The 21,236-nt window shown below is 30.7% G+C and overlaps 2 protein-coding genes across 2 annotated transcripts; one reads left to right on the top strand and one right to left on the bottom strand.

Annotated features, from left to right (window-relative positions):
* Positions 1–747: 747 nt before the first annotated feature.
* Positions 748–10,863, bottom strand: LOC132745914 (uncharacterized). Its single transcript, XM_060734927.1, has 6 exons — positions 10,639–10,863; positions 5,023–5,125; positions 4,283–4,366; positions 2,256–2,360; positions 1,835–1,906; positions 748–1,018 (listed from the first exon to the last, which is right to left on the bottom strand). Exons 2-6 carry the CDS (start codon positions 5,054–5,056, stop codon positions 825–827), a joined length of 489 nt encoding a protein of 162 aa, XP_060590910.1. The 5' UTR covers positions 5,057–5,125; positions 10,639–10,863; the 3' UTR covers positions 748–824.
* A 9-nt stretch (positions 10,864–10,872) lies between these two features.
* LOC132745915 (uncharacterized) lies at positions 10,873–20,371 on the top strand. The gene is made up of 4 exons (XM_060734928.1): positions 10,873–14,053; positions 14,429–14,543; positions 16,949–17,062; positions 20,218–20,371. The coding sequence occupies exons 1-4, from the start codon at positions 13,943–13,945 to the stop codon at positions 20,259–20,261; spliced, it is 384 nt and encodes a 127-aa protein (XP_060590911.1). The 5' UTR covers positions 10,873–13,942; the 3' UTR covers positions 20,262–20,371.
* Positions 20,372–21,236: the final 865 nt, after the last annotated feature.

Genomic DNA, 21,236 nt, shown 5'->3' with positions numbered 1-21,236 from the left:
ACACTTTGAGAAGTAACAATCATTCAGCTTTTGTGATTTGGAATTACTGTATGGTAATTTTGTTTAGATTTTGCATACAGGTGTCCTTTAAAACGTATAAGTGACCATGCTATGTTCTCAATTTTCAAGTTCTTTTTAGTGCCTATTAGGATGGTCATACCATAAAATTACCGAAATCTTAAAGGCTTTTTAAGATGTTACATACCTCAAAATATCATCATTGATTTTCTGCAGCAATATATATTGCTATGAAACACTGTATAAGTGGAAAATTTTGCCACATGGAAATATTTGCGATTTTTGCGTACTGAAATTAATCTCAAATGATCAGGCAAAAGTTATGTCTTTTAGGCAAACTTTCTACTATCATTTGAAAACACGCTTTCATACAGTATCTTACATGAAATAAGTAATAAGTTTGACTGTTCAGGTACTGAGATTCATTTTTCCCATTGCTTGTATGTTTAAGTTTGGTCTTAACTTTTTCATAAAACAATATATAAGTTAATGAGTTAATAACACTAAATGTTTATTATATGACAAAAGAATGTTTCAAAAATATGACAAAGAAATGTGTGATCAGCTCCTTTATCACAATAACAATATGTTGTTGTTTTTTTTTTCAAACAATTATATGAATAATAAAGAATTGAACAACTGAATAGAACAATTACAATAACGATGTATTCTTAACATGTACCTGCTTAATATTTATGATATCAGAAAAACAGTATAAAATTCAAGAAATCATACTTCGCAAATATTTCTGCACGCAAAATATCCACTAATACAGTAGCAATCTTGAATTTCTGTTGTCAAGATTATCATAGATTTTCGTTAATATCCATTGACATCTCCAATAATTTACCTGCTATATGTTTGTCTAAGTTGGTGTTTACTTGAACCTTTGCAGCATGCATAGGTCCTTGATCTGGGGTCATCATCAATTGGTCAATGTGGGCATCATCAGTTAGGTCAGTTGACATACCAGGCTCATCTCCTGAGCTACAGTAAGCTGCTGTTAACAACAAGAAATATATTGCAAGAAATTGTCAATAAAAAATATACAATAAAAATAAATTTTGCTCAAATTTGTTATTTGAAAACACTGACAATAGCTATGAGCCTCTTTTTAAAGAAGGTTTTCAGCATAAATTTAGAGAAGCCATGTGCAGTAACACTAGAATACAGAAATTAATTCTTAACCCTACAAAAAAGAATGTCAACCAAATCCTTCAAACTCTTATCACAGTATGACATTAACCTTTTAGAAAATTACATATATCATGAAGCACCTGTTCAAGCTGTTTAATACTTAGATAAATTTGCAAGTTAAAATAAAACAGAACACTACTTACCTTTGAGCAAGGGATAAGAGTCATGCATGAGATAAATTTCAAAATAACAGTTAAGTGTAATATCAAGTTACTTTATTGAGCTGTCATGTATAGCGTTATGTTTAACTGAATGTAATTTTGACCTGGGATGTCATGTAATTGCTCACACCCTTTGTTCTGTAGTATATTGTCACATTATCTAAAAATCCTTAAGACATATAGAAATTATTTAACTTTTAAGACATTTTTGTCCTCTCTATAAAAGTCATTGTGGTGTTTTGTCCACTCTATAAAATTTTGAGGTGTGTGGTTTTGTCCCACATTCATAGCCGAAATACCAAAATGAAAAGTATATTTAACCTTTTAATAGAAATGTCCTAGACACTAAAAATTTGATTCGGAAATGACAAGAAGTACTGTAGTAGAATTCAAAAAAAAAAAATTCTTCTTGACCAAAGATACATTTATAAACATTGAAAAAATACAATGGATCTTACTTTGTTCATCAATATTAAGTAAATTTTCTTCTGCTATGTCTGAAATTCCTGGTTCATCTCTTGTGAAGAAATCTATAAATGTAACAGAAAAAGCATATTAAAGCAATGCATTAATGCAAAAATTCTGTTGTTTCCTAGGTAACCAAGTGGTGAAAAGCTCTAATATATGGGCATGAATAAATAATGAATAAATAAATTTCAATGTAAAGCCTTTGCATAAATGTTGTAAATTTAGCACTTAAATTGTTGTTAATTTTTGCATTTTCATAATACCGGTATTTTTTGAAATGGTATTAACTGGTAAATTATGAAACGGTTTTTGGTACCGTGTAAGTACCAGTTATTGATATCCAACCCTATTTGAATTTATAAAGAAAGAAAAAATAATTCTTTTCTGAAGTATAATGTGCCTTTTAATTACCTTGGTAAATGGTTTCCATAGGCTGTAAAACACTGGATGAATGTTCGTCAATAAAGTCATTCTCAGAAGACAATCCCAGATAGTCAACAGAACTGTATAAACAATCTGTTAAAGAACAATTCATTCTTATCATTGTGAACAGAAAATGAAAGATGTGCAGCAGCATGCATAAATCATATAATATGTATAACATCAAAGAATAAATTGCCCCATTAATGAAGTATGTAGGGTAACCTACAGATGTAGGTTTTTGCAAAGCAAATTATCTGAAACAAACAAATGTTTACTGCAGAATTTCATAGAGCAATGTTGATGGCTTATTTTTGATTAACAGCTTATTAGGCACACAATATCTTACATTTTTTAAACTTTTCATCCAAATGTGCCAAAACAGGATCTTAACAAATGAAGCTGTAACATTGGTATTGTTCTTTAAGCAAGTAAACTAGCTACAGGCAGTTTAAACAATGGCTCAACTTGTTGCAGGCAGGTGAAGAAAATCCTATTTCCACATCCTTGATGACCCTCGGTCCTTTTGTTTATTTCAAAAGTACATGTATAATACATTCATCACGCATGCTTTTTTATGAAAGTCAAATAAACTAAGGTCAACGCCAGGCAGAAGCAACGCCCGACTTTCTTTACTTTTTCTAAAAGCAAATTCAACAGTTTAAACAAATTTATAAAAAAAAAATACAATAACATTAAGACCTTTTTTAAGTGAATAGACACACATTCTTTTTGTTTTATTCCAAGAATGAATCATTTCCATAGATAAATAACAATGTTAAAAAAATTCAATCATTTGACAGTCAAGATTTTCTTTGGGTCAAGGTCATATCTCAATTATTCAACCTGTCTGCTTAGTCACATTAGTGTTGCTTTGTTCATGTAAGAATCAAATCTGTACAAATATCAAAATTATGACAACTAAACAAATATTCAATAATATGACCTTGACGGTCAATGTCAGTTCAACCTGTTTGCAGGTCTTGTCCAATAGGTTGTTTTGTCTAAGTATGAAGACAATCTATTTATCAATTACCAAATTACGATTGACTTTAGCAAAACAGAAACTGAAAACTTCATATTATTTTCAAAGTGAAAGGGGCATTACTCTGCCAAAAAATATTGAACCATGACCCAATTCAAACTTAGCCTGAACATTCTTTTAACATATCCATATGTAAAATGTGAGTTGAATGAGTTGAATGTATAATACTGTTGGGGAGATAATGAACAGAAACTGAAAATTTCATTTCTTTTCAAAGTGAAAGGGGCATAACTCTGCCAAAAATCATCAAACCATGACCAAATTCAAACCTGACCTGTATTTTCTCATGACATATCCATTTGTCAAATTTGAATTGAATGTGTAATACTGCTGGGGAGACAATGAACGGAAACTGAAAATTCATATTCTTTTCAAAGTAAAAGGGGCATAACTCTGCCAAAAATCATCAAACCATGACCAAATTCAAACTTGACCTGTATTGTTTTCATGAAATATCCATATGCCAAATTTGAGTTGAATGTGTGCAACCATTACTAAGATAATGAACGGAAACTGATGATGACAAAATGACGGAAGGACGGAATGACGGAACAGGGTAACACTATATGCCCCAACCCTTATATGGCGGGGGCATAAAAAGCCAAGGTCAATTTGAGTTGAATATACATGCAGGTCTTATCCTAAAGATTGATTTGTCTCAATATGAAGTCAATCCATTCATCATAATATTAAAGTTATTGTCCAAACGATTGTTATGTCCAAGTATGACGAAAATCCATTCAAACTAACAAACATTTGGCCTTTAAGGTCAAGGTCAATAACGAGGTAATAGAAAAGTTATTGTCCAAAGGTTAATGCGTACAAGTATAAAGACAATCCATTAACAAAACTGAAAAAGTAATAGCCGATGTTTATGTTTCTGGACGGCAATAGTAGGGAAGTAGACTAGCAATAGCTTAAAACAAATATTTCCTTTGAAAAAAAAGTTTGAATAAAATTATAATGAAAATACCTTGAAAGCTGCTTTCCTTTCTGTGTAACAAGTTGATAGAAATCTCAATATTTTCAGATGACATTCCAGGATCATCTCCAGAACCTGTCAAACAAGAAAAATTTGTTACATTAAGCACAATTTGAAACATAAATTCAACATACTGAAATTCAATAAAGACACTATAAGTAATTCTTACACCAGATAACAGTACACTGAGTACAGAGAGGAATTTTTAGCTCAAGTGTAACTGTGTTAAGCATTAACGAGGCTCTGCCAAGTTTCCACTAGACAGTTACCTGGGAAATAGATATTCCCATCTGTGATGACAGCCGGTGATTAATATAATTTTTTTTGCATATTTAAGATAAACATAAGAAAATTATGAAAACTAGTATTTTCATGTAGCACTTTATTCTTCTGATGTCATTTAATGCATGTAAACTTATCTTACACAGAGGGAGAGACAGGTTTTTCAAGCACATTTGTAAACAGTAAATAATCCTGTCTGATATGCAAGAATAGATCTTAGTGTTCCATTATTATTACTTAAAGGCTTTTATGAATATTATATTTTAACGTCACAAAGTAAAAACAAACATGACTACTCCAGTTGTCTTCAAATACATTACATAATTTTTTTCCTGATTAAATAGATGAATTTTTGACTTCGTTAACACATAATGGCTCTAATTTTTGCTGTCAAAGTTAAAGAGCTTGGACCTATACATAAAAGACTGGGAAAAAAAACACTGACTTACTATCATAGTGATAGGTGGATGTAGAGGAAGCCATAAAATCATGGTTATATGTGGTTAAAGGATTAGATTTCTCTCTGAAGATATGTTGAAACTCTGGTTGTGCCTGAAATAAAAATATAAAGATGACTGTCTTGAAGATAATATGCACAAAAACATTAGCATAAAACTTTATCCATACACCTCCCCCACCCAAATCAAAGAACCAAGTACAGATCATGTCTGTTGCTTTATGTATCTCTCTCAACAACATTAGAAATGTCTTTTATCTGTCTGATGAAAATTAGACAGTTATAAAGTTTGCATTGCTTTAAAGCTACATGCCTCCAGATGAGGCAAACGAAATATTTCAAGTAAATGAACTTTGAGCAAAATGTATCATAAAATTGAACAAGTTTCTATATTTATAGCATAAAGCCACTTCCGCAGATATAGCCAACAAGAATTTTTAACATAGTTGCCAAAGCCCTCTGCCTAAGGGAAGGTTTACATGAAGCACAAAATTGTGCTCTGTTTATAAGATTGAGGTATGGATCTGGATTGCCAGTGGAAATCCTTGATCAATGCTAGATCTGCACATGCAAGTAAAAATAAATTCATAAAAGAAATATAATAAGATAACTCCTGTGTATGTGTTCAGAACTACTTATTCTTAATCTTTTATGTAGATCTGAAGACAACCAGATATGTTTCGCCTTCTTTATGTTTTGGATTCCCGAGAAAACTATTTTAGCCATGCATTCAAATTTGTTGTTTTGCATACAAAAAAAATGTTTGAAGTAATTTTTAACAAACTTGAAAAACAAGAACTGTCGTAGGACAGTAAGGCTGGACAGGGTTCGTACAGACATCCAGTATCAAAATTCAAGGACTTTTTAAGCACTTTATAAGCATGTTTTTCCATTTTTCAAGCACAATTTGTTAACTGTGCCTATATCCTACACAATCTTTAACCAATATTAATTTATAAGTCATTTCTTGTTGAAATTTTTTTTTCTGGCTACAGTTTCTATAGAATAACAACAAAGATAGCTGAACAAATACAAACTTAACTGCCATCCTGTTGTATGGCCCCCTGTTAAAACCCTAACTTCAATATATCATCTGATGGAGATAAATGGTGTTTGATTAACTAAGGGGCACAACTAATGCTGGAAGCTTTCACTACACTTGTAATGGCTAACTTTTTCCATTTGGGATTTATGTTTTTCTTTCATAGGTTATCCGTTTCTTTTAAATATAAATAATACAACATCACAATATTATATATATCTACATTATTAAATTGTTTTACAAAAATAGTGTCAATAATCATTGAATGGTAGGTAAAAATCATAAGCATTATACAGTCAAACTTCGCTCGCTCGAACTCTCATTTTTTGTTCAGTTAAGAGCCATGAAAAACTTTTATAAAAAAAACATGTTCATATTATTTTTGGTTTTATACAGAACCCTTATAATGCAAGTTTTGTATAAAATAATGCTTATTGTGTGTGTAATAAGCTGTCTTATAACTTTTTATAACACAGTTTGGCTATTTTGACAGTTTGAGATATCATTGGTTTCCATGGAAACTGCCAATTGAAAAAATCCAACATGCCAACATATATTTTCTCTTTATTTTGAATTTGTCATTAAATTTTACACAACATACAAAAAATTTAGAAAACCCTATGAAAGAATTGTTTCAATATCTTGATTATTCACAGAATTCATGTTTATTTTTCTCATTTTTGTTCAGTTTACTGGCATGCGAGCAGTTCCCGTACAAAAATCATAGTTACTTAATCACTATTTTTTATTACGCTCACTCACCAATATTTGAATGTTACACATCAATATTCGGCTCGTCACACAAATCATGGAAATTCCATCCAGGGTTTGACACTAATTGTTTTAACAAGGGATCCCATAGGAATCCCTGAGATTTAAATCAGGGATTCCTTCTAAATGTCAGGGATTCCTCAGCTCAAAATAGTAAAATATGAAGGCAAAGAATAACAAGGGAGTGCAGCAATCCGTTTTAAAGACCACATACATGATATATTGCCTTGTTTCAGATGCAGAAAATGTAGTTTATGAGCCATTTGGTTTTTTTTTGTTTGCTTGAATTTTTACGGCACGTCAACAACATAACTGGCCATATGAGCCCTTTGGAAATATTTCTGTTTAAAGTTTTAAAAAGTGTTTCAAAAGTGTTTACTTTACTAGTAATATATATAAAGTTGGACTGCTAAGATAAATTAAAGCATAATACGATTTTTAAATGCACGTAAACAAAATACATTAAGCTCACGCACTGAACAAGAGTTTTCGATTTGAAAATAAAAACCTGTTTTCTCCCTGGGGTTGATAATTGTGAATCAGTTCTGTAAAGGAAGTATAATGCAAGGACTGGGCATGGACTTAGGGTTGAACTTTGAAGTTAAGTAAAGGAACTGGGGAAACATTTTCAAAGATAGCCTAGGGTCACTGAAATAGAGCCAACATATCATATTAGATCTTTAAAAACTTACAGAATAATGATAAGGCCCATATTCCAGTAACTTGAGTAAGTTCTGGTATGGATAACTTTTGAAAATATTCCTTTCATGTCATTTAAAAAGAAATTTTTAAATATGATCACTTTAAAAAAATAAGTGATTTTCAGCTTATTATTGTACACTTTTTGTGTTTAAAAAAAAAGGAAATATCCCACAGATGTTGTAATAAAATATTTTTAAAATTTTTACTAAAGCTAAAATATCAAGAAAAAAGTTTTTGTTTTCATTACAAGTAGGGTACCTTCAAATGCTTTCGTTTTAAAAAATAAAAAGTTGCCTCCAAGTCCATGACAGGAGTGTAATATCCAAATTTATTTGTTCTCAATTTTTACACTGAAATGTCCCGATTCTTTTCCTCCCTGTGTGTATTGAACTTTTTTTAAGTTTTGACATATGCCACATCAAAGGCACTCACCGTATACAGCAGTCATGTAGTTTAGAACACTGATTGGCCAAAATAACTGTCAGATGAAATATACGTCATTTGGTGTATGTTTCACCTAAGGATTTTTCTTTTTTTTGTCGGTAAATTATGCGTGACCTTGATTGACCTTAGAACACTTCAGTCTTTAGTTAGACAATATTTTTTAGCATTTAAGGCTGCAGAGTTTCAAAAAGGATTTTAAACTGAAAAGTATGGATTCTTTTTATTCTATTTATTAATTATACTTTTGCTGTACTACAGGGGAAGTAAAATACATCAGTAATCTTTTTGTTTTTACACTTTTTTACGAAAATTTACAATGATCACAAATGCCGAATTTTGGCACACACAAAAAAACAACACGTACTTTTAACTTCGTAGCACTTACGCCGACCTGCACATATTTGAAGTACACACCGCTCGTGTAAAAAATTATACGATAATTATATTTCTTTCTTGAATTTTCACAACTTAATATTATGAAGTCAATGCATGATATAAAATTATTCAAGAATGTTTCTTTAGCCAAAATATTTTTTCATTATAAATCGCAAATGAGTTGATAGCAGTCACTGCACAAAGGAAATCTGCGTACATATTCAAGAGCCGTAGATTTTACCCGCGGGATTTTTCTTTTCTTTCTTGAACCCCTTGCAGTTGTGCAGTCTTATTAACACTTTTCTTGAATATTTGTGATTCAATGAATATTAATTCAGACAATTTCAAAAATTTACACAGCAATTTTTCAGGGATCCCAACGGAATCCCAAGCTAGGAATCACAGAGATTCCTCCCGACTTTTTGGGATCCTCGGAATCCCGGGATCCCGTTAATGTCGAACCCTGCCATCATGTTCTAAACATAGAATAACCCTTACTTATGAGGCCTCATATGGGGTACCGAAATTATCCATTATTTTGTATGAAGAGAAGTAGTTCCCATACATAAAATCTAACCCATTATAATTATACAATTTTATTATATCGGACCTATTTTTCATTTACAATTGTTGAACAGACCATTATCTAAGAGATAAATAGATGTAATTCAGGAAATAGAGCGTAGACTAAACGCGGGTATCTATTAACCGGTACCGTTACCCCAACGCATTCATATGCAGTAACATGCTTGTATGCATGATATTTTACGCATCAAAGCCATAAAATTATTATTTACTGGTTGGGGACCACCAAAACCGGACAACCACCAAACCCGGACGGCCCTGAAGATGCTTAATTTAGTATTTTCTTTGTTCAGTGGTTGTCTGTCACTTTTTTTTTATCAACAATAAATGTATGTTTCTTTTAAAATTAAGTAAATAAATTTATTTCAAAATCCGTAAATAGTAATATTTTAATGTCTATTTCAAGAATGTTGACGTTGAAATTTGGGGGTCAAGAAAGCAATGCCTGACCTCATATACCAGCTATAATCATTTGCAGAGTGAATAATAGAATATCCAAAACTTCAGCATTTGTTGCTGACATATTGTATATCATGTTAAAAATAAAAAATCAAAGCACCCAAGCTTTTATCTGAAATAAATCACGTCATTTACATATCTGTCCGGACACATGGTGCTGTAGTTTAGACAATTTAGGCAATTTTGATACCCTCCTTGTCGAGCCTCAGATATAAGTGTCAATAAAATCAGAAATAAACAAACTAGTTTGTTAGTTAGGAGAAGAACCTAGCTGAACTGTGTCAAATTTTTTGGTCTCTATGTTAAAAATTATGAAATCTGTACGGAAAAATGTTACAAAAGTGTCCGGTTGATGGTCTCCAACCAGTATAGTAATATTGGTCAACATTCTGATAATTAAACAATTTTTCATCGCATTGCCAACTTATTTGTAAACAGGTGGTATTAGTGGAAAACCCTTTAACAAGCCTCACGTGTAAGTATTTTTGGGCATGCGCGCAAGGACGGAATCCCCCATAGAAAACAAGGTCACGTTTTGACGAAGCACAGGTGAAAGTGATTTAAAATGAGACTTTATATACGTACTGCCGAACTGACACTTAGATTATGTCTCGTTTATGTATCTGCTTGATTTGAAATGAATTTTTGAAGAATGCAAGTAAAAATCAAGCGTTTAAATGAAAAATACGGGTACTGCTTCTGTACGGGAACTGCTCGCATGCCAGTAGAGCATGGAAAACTCATTTTTTTAAGAAATATGTTCAGATTATCATTTGTTTCATACAGAATCATTGGATAAGGTTATTTTTGCATTTAACAATGCTTGTTGTGTGTATTTAGCTATCTTACATATTTTCTACTTGTTTTCTATTTGTTATCACAGTTTGACTATTTTGACAGGTTTGAGATATATACGGTTACCATGGAAACTGCCATTTTACCAGAGATCCAACACTTCAACATGAATTTTTCTTTTTGTTTTTGAATTCGCAATTAAATTTTACTAAATATCATACATTAAATTTAGAAAATTCTATGAAAGGATTAAATTTTCATAAAACTGTAGAAAATGTCTTTAAATTAAAGGGAATCCATGTGGTGAAAATATGATAAGTGAATGAAGCAGAAATTTGATCATTAAAATGACATTTAACATTATACCCCATCAGCCCACTGTACCGGATAAATATTTCCATAAATTACCAAATAGTCTATATTTATATAATTTACCAGATAATGGCGATTTACTTCCAATAATTTACCAAATAATGACGATTTACTTCCAATATCTTAGACGACGCCGCCATGTTAACTTTCGCATCGGTATACTCGATTATTAAAGTTTAGAACTTAGAACATTGTTCCGTGAGTAGGCCGACCAGTTTCTTCTCAAGTGAAATCTTTTACCTCTTTTTATAATAATAATAATAATAATAATAATAATAATAATAATAATAATAATAATAATAATAATAACCATGGAAACTGCCATTTTACCAGAGATCCAACACGTCAAAATATTTTTTTCTTTTTCTTTTTGAATTCGCCATTAAATTTTACTTATCATACATAAAATTTAGAAAATTCTATGAAAGGATTAAATTTTCATAAAACACAACAACAGAGATGTAGATATAACATCTGACAATAATAATAAATTGATGGTATTTTAATGCAGAATATACCACTGACTCACATTTTACGGTTGAAAAGTGTGACTCGTTTGTTTCGCAAGGTACTGTACTATACATAGCGTTTCCTCAAAGATACTTTACAATAATTATGTCATATGTGTTTGGTGTTTTTGGTTGTCAAAATTATTGATTATATTATCATAAAAATATTACCAAAATACCAAAACAAAAGAAATCTGTAGATGTATTTTAATGGTAGCGATAGGAACATGCACTATATAATCGCTAACCAACTAAAAATTTAATGGGAGTATTTTGTTCTGGAACGTTTTATTCAGATTTACGTACAATTAATATTCATGTATTTTAAATAACAGAGGTAGCAATTTTTTCGTGAAATTACCATAAGAATATAAAAACAATATGATTTTACTGCTTTTAAATGTTAACAAAATTTTACATGAGATGTAGCTTTATACCCTTTAAGATCTTTGTCATAAAAAAATACATGGAAAGAAAGCTGTGATGAAGTCCAAAATTGTGAATAGAAAGCACATGAAATCTTACGTTTATTTATGTGTGTCGGTGAAAGTATTCAAAACGAATACTTTGATCGATAGAACATAAGAAGCCAACTTGAAACGTAACGAAATGATCAAATCTCACTTACATACAGCATCAAGTGCTGTGAAAATTTGTTTAGCAAAGTAAATTGATGAAAAACATTATTTTAAAAGATACATTTTCTATCGAATTTTTATAACCTAACGCAATACTTACTCAATGATGTACAGCTGAAAAATATTCAAACAATATGAATATCAATGGTTCGCTAATTACATAAATTTTGCAATACATTTTATAACAACCCTGCATAATTTTAATCAAATTAAAATAAATAAAAGAGACACTTACCCCAACATATGACAAAACGAGTACGAACACAACGAACATTTTCATGTTGAGTTGAGATCATTAATGATTATGAGATTTATATTTTTTAAACCATTTCACTCGTTCGATCCAGTCACGTGACAAGATGTACATGATCTGTCTCCATGGGGGTGCTGCACATCTAATAAGCCAAGCCGCTCGCGTCAACTCTGTATATCCTGTTGTCAGGCGCCGAAACTGATCAATCGGCGGCTTATGAAGGCGCCGAAACTGGTCAATCGGCGGCCTAAGAGCTTCTTCTTCAGAAGTGCGGAAGCGGTACGTATCGTATATTTATGTTATTTAATTGAACTAGCCTTCTTTAATCATGGCGAATTTTAATTTCTAGGACAAATCTTTCAAAATATATCTGAATGTTTTTCGTACGCTCCTAACTATCATCGTGTAATTTTTTTTTTAACGGACATTTTGCGATCACCTAAAATTTTACTAAATTACTAAATGACTTGAATCGAAATTTATAGAACTAGATGTTAAAATATAAATAAATAAAAAACATATTTTGAGAATATTTTTTTTCCTTTAAGCTGTCCACAAAATAAAATATTAATCAAGTTTCCATAAAAAAATTATCATTGTTCTTTTAGAATAAAGAAAAAAAAGAATGAAAGATAAAAAGAAATTAAGAAAAAAAAGAAAGAAAGAAAGAGAGAGCATTACTAATGTATTCAAATGCATTTTAAAGTAATTTCCTCTGTTATTAAATATTCTCACATTTCATTAAACAGCATTTTTCAGTAATGTTTATGTTTCATGCTGTGTCATTCATGTATCATATTTTTTTTTCTTATGTCTAAATGTTAAAATTGTGTTAAGAAAATTTCTGATAATAGTTCATAAAACATATTCATTAGTCGTCAGTACCAGTTATATAAATGAAACTGATGGACTTAAATAAAAGTTGCAAGAGCAGTTTTGAAAAAAAGGAACTTTAAATTCCCTCTGGTTTGTGGTCTCTTAAAACATTCATATCCTTTAATGTTTGTTTTACTTCATTTCTTTTCTATGATATCGCTCTACATTTGATTCACTTTTGAACAGATTCTCAGATAACAAAAAAATCTAGCCTTATTCTCATATTCATATAACGTTTAACTATAATCTATAAGATATTGTGAATTACCGAAAATTACCGATGGGGCGGGGCAGTGGTGTTCACGGTCCTGGGTTTAAGAATGTACATGTTCAATATATTTCCTCGACAGTTTTCTGTACCTAGCTAATTAATTTGATCATAAGCAAATATTGTGTCTATAAACAAATTTCAATAAAAATATGAAATACTTAATTCATTATTTTGTTAAAACGAAACTGAATTGAGAATATTTGTAAGTATTCAAAGCTGAAAAGATAAAAAAATATAGCAATTAAATTTTATATGTAAACAATGACTTCGACAACTTTAACTTTAGAACCGCCCCTAAAAAACTTCTGACCAATAAATGAAATTGGCGCTAAATATTGTCCAATGAGCGTAAATATTATGATTGTCGCCTTTTACCTAGCGTTACATGACCGACAGTTCTTCAGCAGTCAGGACGTTTGTTCATAACAAGAAATAAAGTAAGTTTAATTGGCTTTTCTCTTGAAATATTTTATTCTTAATTCTAGAAGTTAATTACTGGGGTTATAAAGTAAAATAGAAAAGAATTTAAAGTACTTTTAATTACATTAAGTCTGGTTCGGGGATAAAAAAAGGTTCGGGAATAAACTTCGGTAGCCCAAACAATTTGGTCACTATTAAGATAAATAAATTAAATGTACTTGATAAATTATTTCGTTAAAAAACCAACATGCAGACGGTCACCTCGATGATATCTTAAGAAATTCGTAAAACCAGAGACATAGATAATCGTTATGCTGAACTGTTTAACAATACTTTTATTTGATTTTCTTTTATTGGTACTGTATTGTGTTTTAAAAATAACATCTTTTTTAAACAGAAGATGATGTGGTGGTTAAGACGTTCGGTTACTGGAGAAGTTTACTTGCATAGAGATGAGGAGAATCATCTTGTGCAGGATGTACGAGCTGGGAAGTACTTAAAAGAAATCGATGTAAGTTCACAAAATGTAATCAGTCTTACTGAATAAATGTTGCATGACTACAGATGAGCCATAATATTTCAAGAAAATCTAATTTTAGAAAATGTAAAATGAGTTTTAGAAAAGTGAAAGGATTCACGATTCAAGTAATTATTGGTTTTATTCGTTATTTATCACCATATGAATTTAACATAAAAATAGCAGATCTTTGTTCAGAATGGCCTAATGATTAGATGATAATATGTGGCATAGCCATACATTAGTGGTGAGAATGAAGAACAACCTTTTTAAAAAAGATAATATTTAGAATTTAAAACTAAAGCAATAGCTGACCATTTATGAGACAGTTCATATGAACAAACATTATAATAGCATGTTCTTCTTCAGATATTATTAGAAGATGGAGTGGTTAAGACCCTTAGCCTTGAGACATATAAGACTGAAGGTGGTGCCCCGAAACCAACAAAGAGGAGAGGTTTTGTTGAGACATGGGGACAGAACTGTAAGTGCTTCTTCTATCTGAATTCATAAGAATGCAGACAAAAGTTTTCAACAATTACTACAGTAATTTTAACTGAGATACAGATCTTGTGTATACACTTTTTCTTTTCTTGAACTAGGTCATTTTCACAAAACTTTTATGAGGATGCACCATTTGAAATTACCCCCCCCCCCCAGGGGGAAATACCACCATCTCATATATCCACCTTAACATTTGAAAATGTTACATGAAAAAAAAATGTATGTTTACAGACAGTTTTGCTGGAAATCTAGTATGCTAAATATTTTTTAGAATAGGAAAATCGATATAATTTGTACACCGTCATGTGCTTGAGTGAATTTAGCTACTATCTGTCTGTCTGTTTTACTCTAAAAATAGTAATTACAATACAATCAATTGGTGTGTACTCTATCATTACTAATACAAATTAAAATGTAAGTCATATTTAAAATCTTCTTAAAAAACATTTATCTTTTGTCAGCAAATAACCTCTATCAATGAAATTTGCCACTTGTTTTAACACATTCTATTCATAAGTAATCTACTGTAAATTGCATGTGCACCTGTTGATAATTGACACAGTTAATTGGCATTACACAACATTTTGTTAATTGTCATAAAAATAGGATTTCATGATTACAAGCAGATGGGAAGGGCCATTTTCAGTGAATAAATTATAGGATTTTTGTTAACACTTTTATTGGTTGGAATGTTATTGACAGTAATATATGGTATAGTCTGATTTTATTGACCTGTCAATTATGAATACATTACAGCACTCATTTAAATATTTGATCCTACTTCGACTTTGTCCGTTTATTTTACGAGAATTAATATGGAGTATATAACTAACATTTGGAAAATTCCCACTAGCTTAATGTAGTTTCTCATAACATCTGCAATAGCAAAGTAGGTTAGGTGAAAATGACTTATCACAGTTTTAAATTGAAGAAAGACAATAGTATACATAACATGTTCAAATTGAAATAAATAAATAAATAAAAATAATAAATATTAAGACTAGAGGATAGACACCCTTAAAAGAGATAATTACCCATTAAGTAAATGTTTTTAACAGATAATTTGAAATTGTACAATTTTGATTCCATCCTAATAGAAGATGGAAGATGTACAACGCATTCAAAGTTTAAAAGTAGCGTTCGCTCAATAAATGCACAATCACAAATTACGCAGATGAATATCATTTTAATAAATTAAAATGCTATTTTTAGCGATGTTAATTGATAAATCTGACTGTCGAGTAGTGGAATATATACAAGTCAGACTGTTACAGCAAGAAGATTATCCCTAAATTATTTATATCAGTGTTAAACAACAGGTTTTTCATGAACAAAATACCTCAAAATTAATAAGGATTAAAAACCCGAAATGAAAATTCCAAATTTAGAAGTATTTGATTTTATTCAGGCTTTCTTCATATAACTTCCCTGTGGTGCAGGGGTTAGGATGTAGCCAGGATATGCAATGATAAAGTGTGGCTACAGTCATAAAAAATTGAACATGAATGATTTTTTGATGCAACTCTAGTCATGCAAAATTCTGTATGTATCAAAACCAAACTGTTATTATAAAAAAATCTAGACGCAGTTGCTGCATCTCGGTGCCCTGTAAGATGAATTATAGTATATAAAAATAAACTTATAAAGGAAAATACATACATAAATACTTACATAAATACAGTACATAAATATAGTATGATTTAGATTGCAAAGATCAGAAAATATCACTCTAGCTTGCAGCCCTTTGATGAATAAATGTTGATTGTTTTGTTAAAGAGTGGAAATGTCATTGAAACATAAAAGAAATAAAACGCATAATAATTAAAACTTACAGAAAAAGAGGCACTAAACTCAAAACACCAAAAATAATGTGTTCTCTCATATTTTATTGTTTGAACTATAAAAATGATTATGTCTCATTTTCCAGAACTGATATTTAAAAAAAAATATTCATTCATCAATTCATTTTAAAAATAAATTAGAATTTCCTATATAAAAAAAAGATGTCCTGTCTAAATTACACTAAAAATAACACTTAATGTATACTCATCTGCTTGCATTAAATAGTACATTCAACTACTGTGAGTTTGAGCTATATATCAATTTTTTTCTGGAAACATTTGGATTGTCACTTAAAACTTTTAAGAATCATAAGATACAGTATTTGTATTTGAATTCACAGAGACTTAAGTCAAGCATAATGTCCTACTGACAGCTCTTGTTGGTAACTTATTCATCTTAAGTAAATATGTGATTTTTGCAATACAAAATTTTAATGTGCTTGGGAAAATGATGTCATTGAATGGAAAATGTGTGTATTTTCAGATAGCACTGTAAGAGATTTACTAATTATAAGTTACTGATTTGAAAGCTATTAATTTTCAGTGCCTTCACTTGATTGGCCGGACCAAGAGATGCAGAGCTCACAGAATAGTGATGACAGTGCGACAACATCAGCTGATGAACACAATACAGAGAACATTCCCCCAGTTATAGCAGGTTTGTTTAAAATTTTGTTGCATTATATTTTTGTCAGTGCCTTGATCTACAAATTTTGTGGCGGAATATCAAGCTGAAGTCCCTCGCCAAAATACTATGTTTTTTTCCGAACTGAGGTAAACATTCCACGCACAAAATATATGAAATCAAAGGAAAAAATCAAAAAGTTATTCTGGTTTGACAAGTCAATTAGAGCTGTTTTAAGATAGGGTTTTTTGTCAGCGTAATTGTAATACTATATATGTACCATTTTACGTTTTTCAATGTGGTTTGCTATTTGTATGGAAATGTCTTTTCAAAAGCAAGTTGTATCGCAAAAAAAACCAGATATTTAAGTAAGGGTGTAGCAGTATACCGTACTTACAGTATACCATACCATGGTGCAACAAATCACCTGAACAGTACGGGACGGTACAGCTTTTTAGACCATTTTCAAGGGGAGTAATTATTTCAGTAAACATTGCAGAAGATCGATTAACTCGAGTGTTTTTAAAGTCAAAATAGAAGCATTTTGGATTTCAGGTGAAAAAAATGATCAGGATGTCTACTTTGACTGCTACTTTTGTATTTTTCGTATCGTTATTTTTGTAAGAACTGGCCATCGTCTGAAACAGCCTTTTGGAACACTTTTTGACCAGCTGATATTCAGGAATAAATAAAAATACCTTATCTTAACACTTTTGCAAATAAACCCCACATTGTTGAAACCAAATATTGTAAAAACACTGCAATAGACAGCTAGTTGTGTCGAGTTATGGCTACGCTATTTTGTTTGATAAATATTTTCCATACCGTTCTGTCAATGGATATATTTAACTGTTTGTAAATAATATGATCATTTTCGTTATGAATGTGTATTGTCCGACAACATTGACCTGGCACTCTTGCATTTGACCCTGTAGTCGGTATATTCCGTAAACGTTACGATCTACTTGTAAAGCGATATGAATGTAAATATCCAATTGTTAAAATGAAGTTAAATTAAATGCCCTCTTAGCGCAGTTGGTAAAGAGTTTTCACTTGTAGAATGTACACGTAAACTGGTAAGTTCGAATCCTATTTCAGCGATTTATTTTTTATCTTAATTTTGAAATTACCATTCTCTTTAAACTATTGGAAATCTTTTTATTGTGTGTACTATCTATTAGAATTTTTAATAAATGTCTTTATAGCATGTATGCGCTTAAGCATATATGATTGCATGTCACAAAAAGAACCGTTGAAAGATACTGCAGTCTGCGAAAAATACGCAAAGCCCGAGCCCGAGTCTAGTAAAAAATCATTCGGGCTAGCTAAAAAGGCAGGGCACATAGTCCGACGTTCTTGCATTGTTTGGGAAACTGAAATGATTTTAAATAGAATTTTAAACACAATGACTGGGAGGGATATAACATATTGATTTTCTTCGAGGTATTGACACGGGATTTTCCAATATACGTCGATACTATTTATAACCGCCGAGAGGGGTATAGCATATTGATTTTTTTCGGGGTATTGACACTGGTATTTCCAAAACGCCAGAGGGGTAAGCTTATTGAAATAATGCATAGACATTTTAAGCCAATCAAATACCGCGTTATTAAAATGTCAAAATGGCGCACTCGGATTATGATTCTGGTATAGATGAAGATGAGCCTATGGAAATGAGTCAACAAGAAGTTGAAAGAAATCTATTATCTTTCAGTGTAGAATATCAGAAATAAATGTTATTCAACTGACAAAGCTTTTTATCAATTTCTTCACAATATATATAAATTTGAAAACCTGGCCAAATTATGAAAAATTTTGTATGAATTTTCGGGCTACCTAAAATTTGTTCGGGCTATGTGATATTTTAATGGACCAAGCCCGAATGTCTTTGTCCATAAAAAGTTTTTCGTGCAGACTGTACTGTAATGAAATAAAAGACATTATTGTGCATAAAAACACCACTTAAAAAGGTATTCTAAAACCAGGTGTAGTAAAACGATTTAAAATTAATTCTTACAATTAAATTTCAAAAAAATCATAACGTGGTGTTGGTTAGGTATCGAACTAGAGACCTTCAGATCTGTAGTCCGACATCTTTACCAATACACCACACCTCACTGACGAATGAAGTTAGCAAAAATATCGATATATTCGATAGGTAATGGTCAATGTTTATTCATATGACCTTTACGAAAATTAATGAAGTGCCAGGTCAATATTGTTGGACAATAATAAGTGAGTAAAACAAAATTATTTTTGTGTGTACCTTATGCTTATTAGTACACATAGTCTGCAAATTGTATCTGCATCTATAAATACATATGGCTACTTGTAATTAAACTTGAGTAATTTATCCAAAATAGTTATCACCTTACATCATGTACATATGATATATTCAATAAAAAATGTGATGTTACTATTACCTGTGCATCAATATTGAATGATATTTTTATTGAAGATACTTTAATTATTTTAGTTTCAGAAAATATAAACACTTTTAGCCTTTAACTTTAACTAACAAAATGTCAATAGAAAAAAAACATATTCTGCACAGAAAATCACCTATTTCCTATGCTGATTCTGTGTCCAATTCTGTGTCGGTCTCCACTCTGTACAGAAACATGAAAATCTGCCTCTATAACAACCAGAGTTGGTACAGAGTCTGTACAGAATTGGCTCAGAATTTTCGTACAGGTAGCAATATTTAGAAAAATTTACCAACCTGTATAAATTTGTATCATTTGCAAGAGGTAAAAATAAAAGAATGTCAAATGATTTTCTTATTATTATGTCACTGCACAGGTTTTACATTTTACTGGCATTACTACAATACTACTATCTATTATATATATTATCCCAGGAAATACTGTTTAATTGGCATTTTGCATTAATTAGCCTATATAATATTTGTGATTATGTAAAGCATTTTTTTAATGCTTAGCATGTTTGCAGAATTTTACCCCCCTTGTCTTATTAATAATGTCTATTTTCAAATCCAACACTGAGGAAAATTGAGTACATTGTCCGCAAACAGGTCTTGATTTGATATTGTTGCCAGAAAACATTATTTTAATAACGGTAATAGATCAACTGAAATAAATGATGTTAATTATTACTATAAAAGTTTTATATTAATTGAAAAATCAAAATAATTTTAAAGAAATTTGTATGTTATATCATTTTAGGTAGTCACGAGATATTTCTGGAGGAAAATTACAGAGGTGAGTAATAGTTTTATTTTTGTATTTTCAGAATGTAAGCCTATTTTTGTATAAGTAGAACTAAAAGGTATGCGGTCAGTTACATAAAGACAAATAGACAACTGAAAAATGTCATATTTTGCAAATACATGTATTTAGTTGAAAAGGGGGATAGGAGGATTTAAGAACGTATTTTTTTTTAATTATCTGCCCTCGGATATGCATGTTTTGTTCATCTTGGAGCAAATGGTTCACAGGCAAGGCTTGAGTAAGTGAGAAAAGCTTTTTTATAATTTACAGTATCCACTGTCGATAAGTCAATAATGTCAAAAAAATATTTTCATGTCTGCTCCATAACTTCCTAAATGTTGGAAAGATACTTAAACAATCGTGGCACAAATGATTCCCATAAAGTGTTTTGTTGTCTGCTCTTAGGATGTACGTTAGACTCTGAAACTCAAGTGTCAAACAATTTTAAAGCTACTGACCTCCAGATGGTAAAATGAAAAAATAAAATAAAATTTCAAGTAAATTTTTATGGTAAATACTGAACTAGTTAGGTTTATTGTATAAATCCATCATTTCTGACACCTTAATTCAAGAAAGAATGTTGACAAAATGCCCATTCTCAATAAAATAAAGCATTTGAGGTTGAAAAATATTAAAAATTTGATGTTGTCATTGCGTCATTTTTTATCGCTGAAGTAAACATTTAGGGTATTTTGCAAGTTTGCCAGAAATATTTTGAACAAGAAACTATAATATAACAGGATGGCATTTATTTCGGTAATGACACTGTATTTCTTCGGTAACGTAGATTTCAGATCAAATAATGTAACATATTGGCTGCATATTAATAGCAAATGTCTGTAAAAGATATCAAAATCTGTAAATTCTCTATCTAGAGGGACTTTCTAACCCGGGAAAATTCAAGGAAGTTGGGTGTTTTGTAACCTTGCTAATTTTCAGTTAATTTCTTCAAAGTTAAATATTCGTAGAAAGCA

This window comes from Ruditapes philippinarum, unplaced genomic scaffold (genome assembly GCF_026571515.1).
Source record: "Ruditapes philippinarum isolate M1 unplaced genomic scaffold, ASM2657151v2 ctg13842_1_1_1_1, whole genome shotgun sequence".
Classification (NCBI taxonomy): Eukaryota; Metazoa; Mollusca; class Bivalvia; order Venerida; family Veneridae; genus Ruditapes; species Ruditapes philippinarum.
Note: the sequence above shows the minus strand (reverse complement) of the source record. Positions and strands in the feature narration are given on the sequence as shown.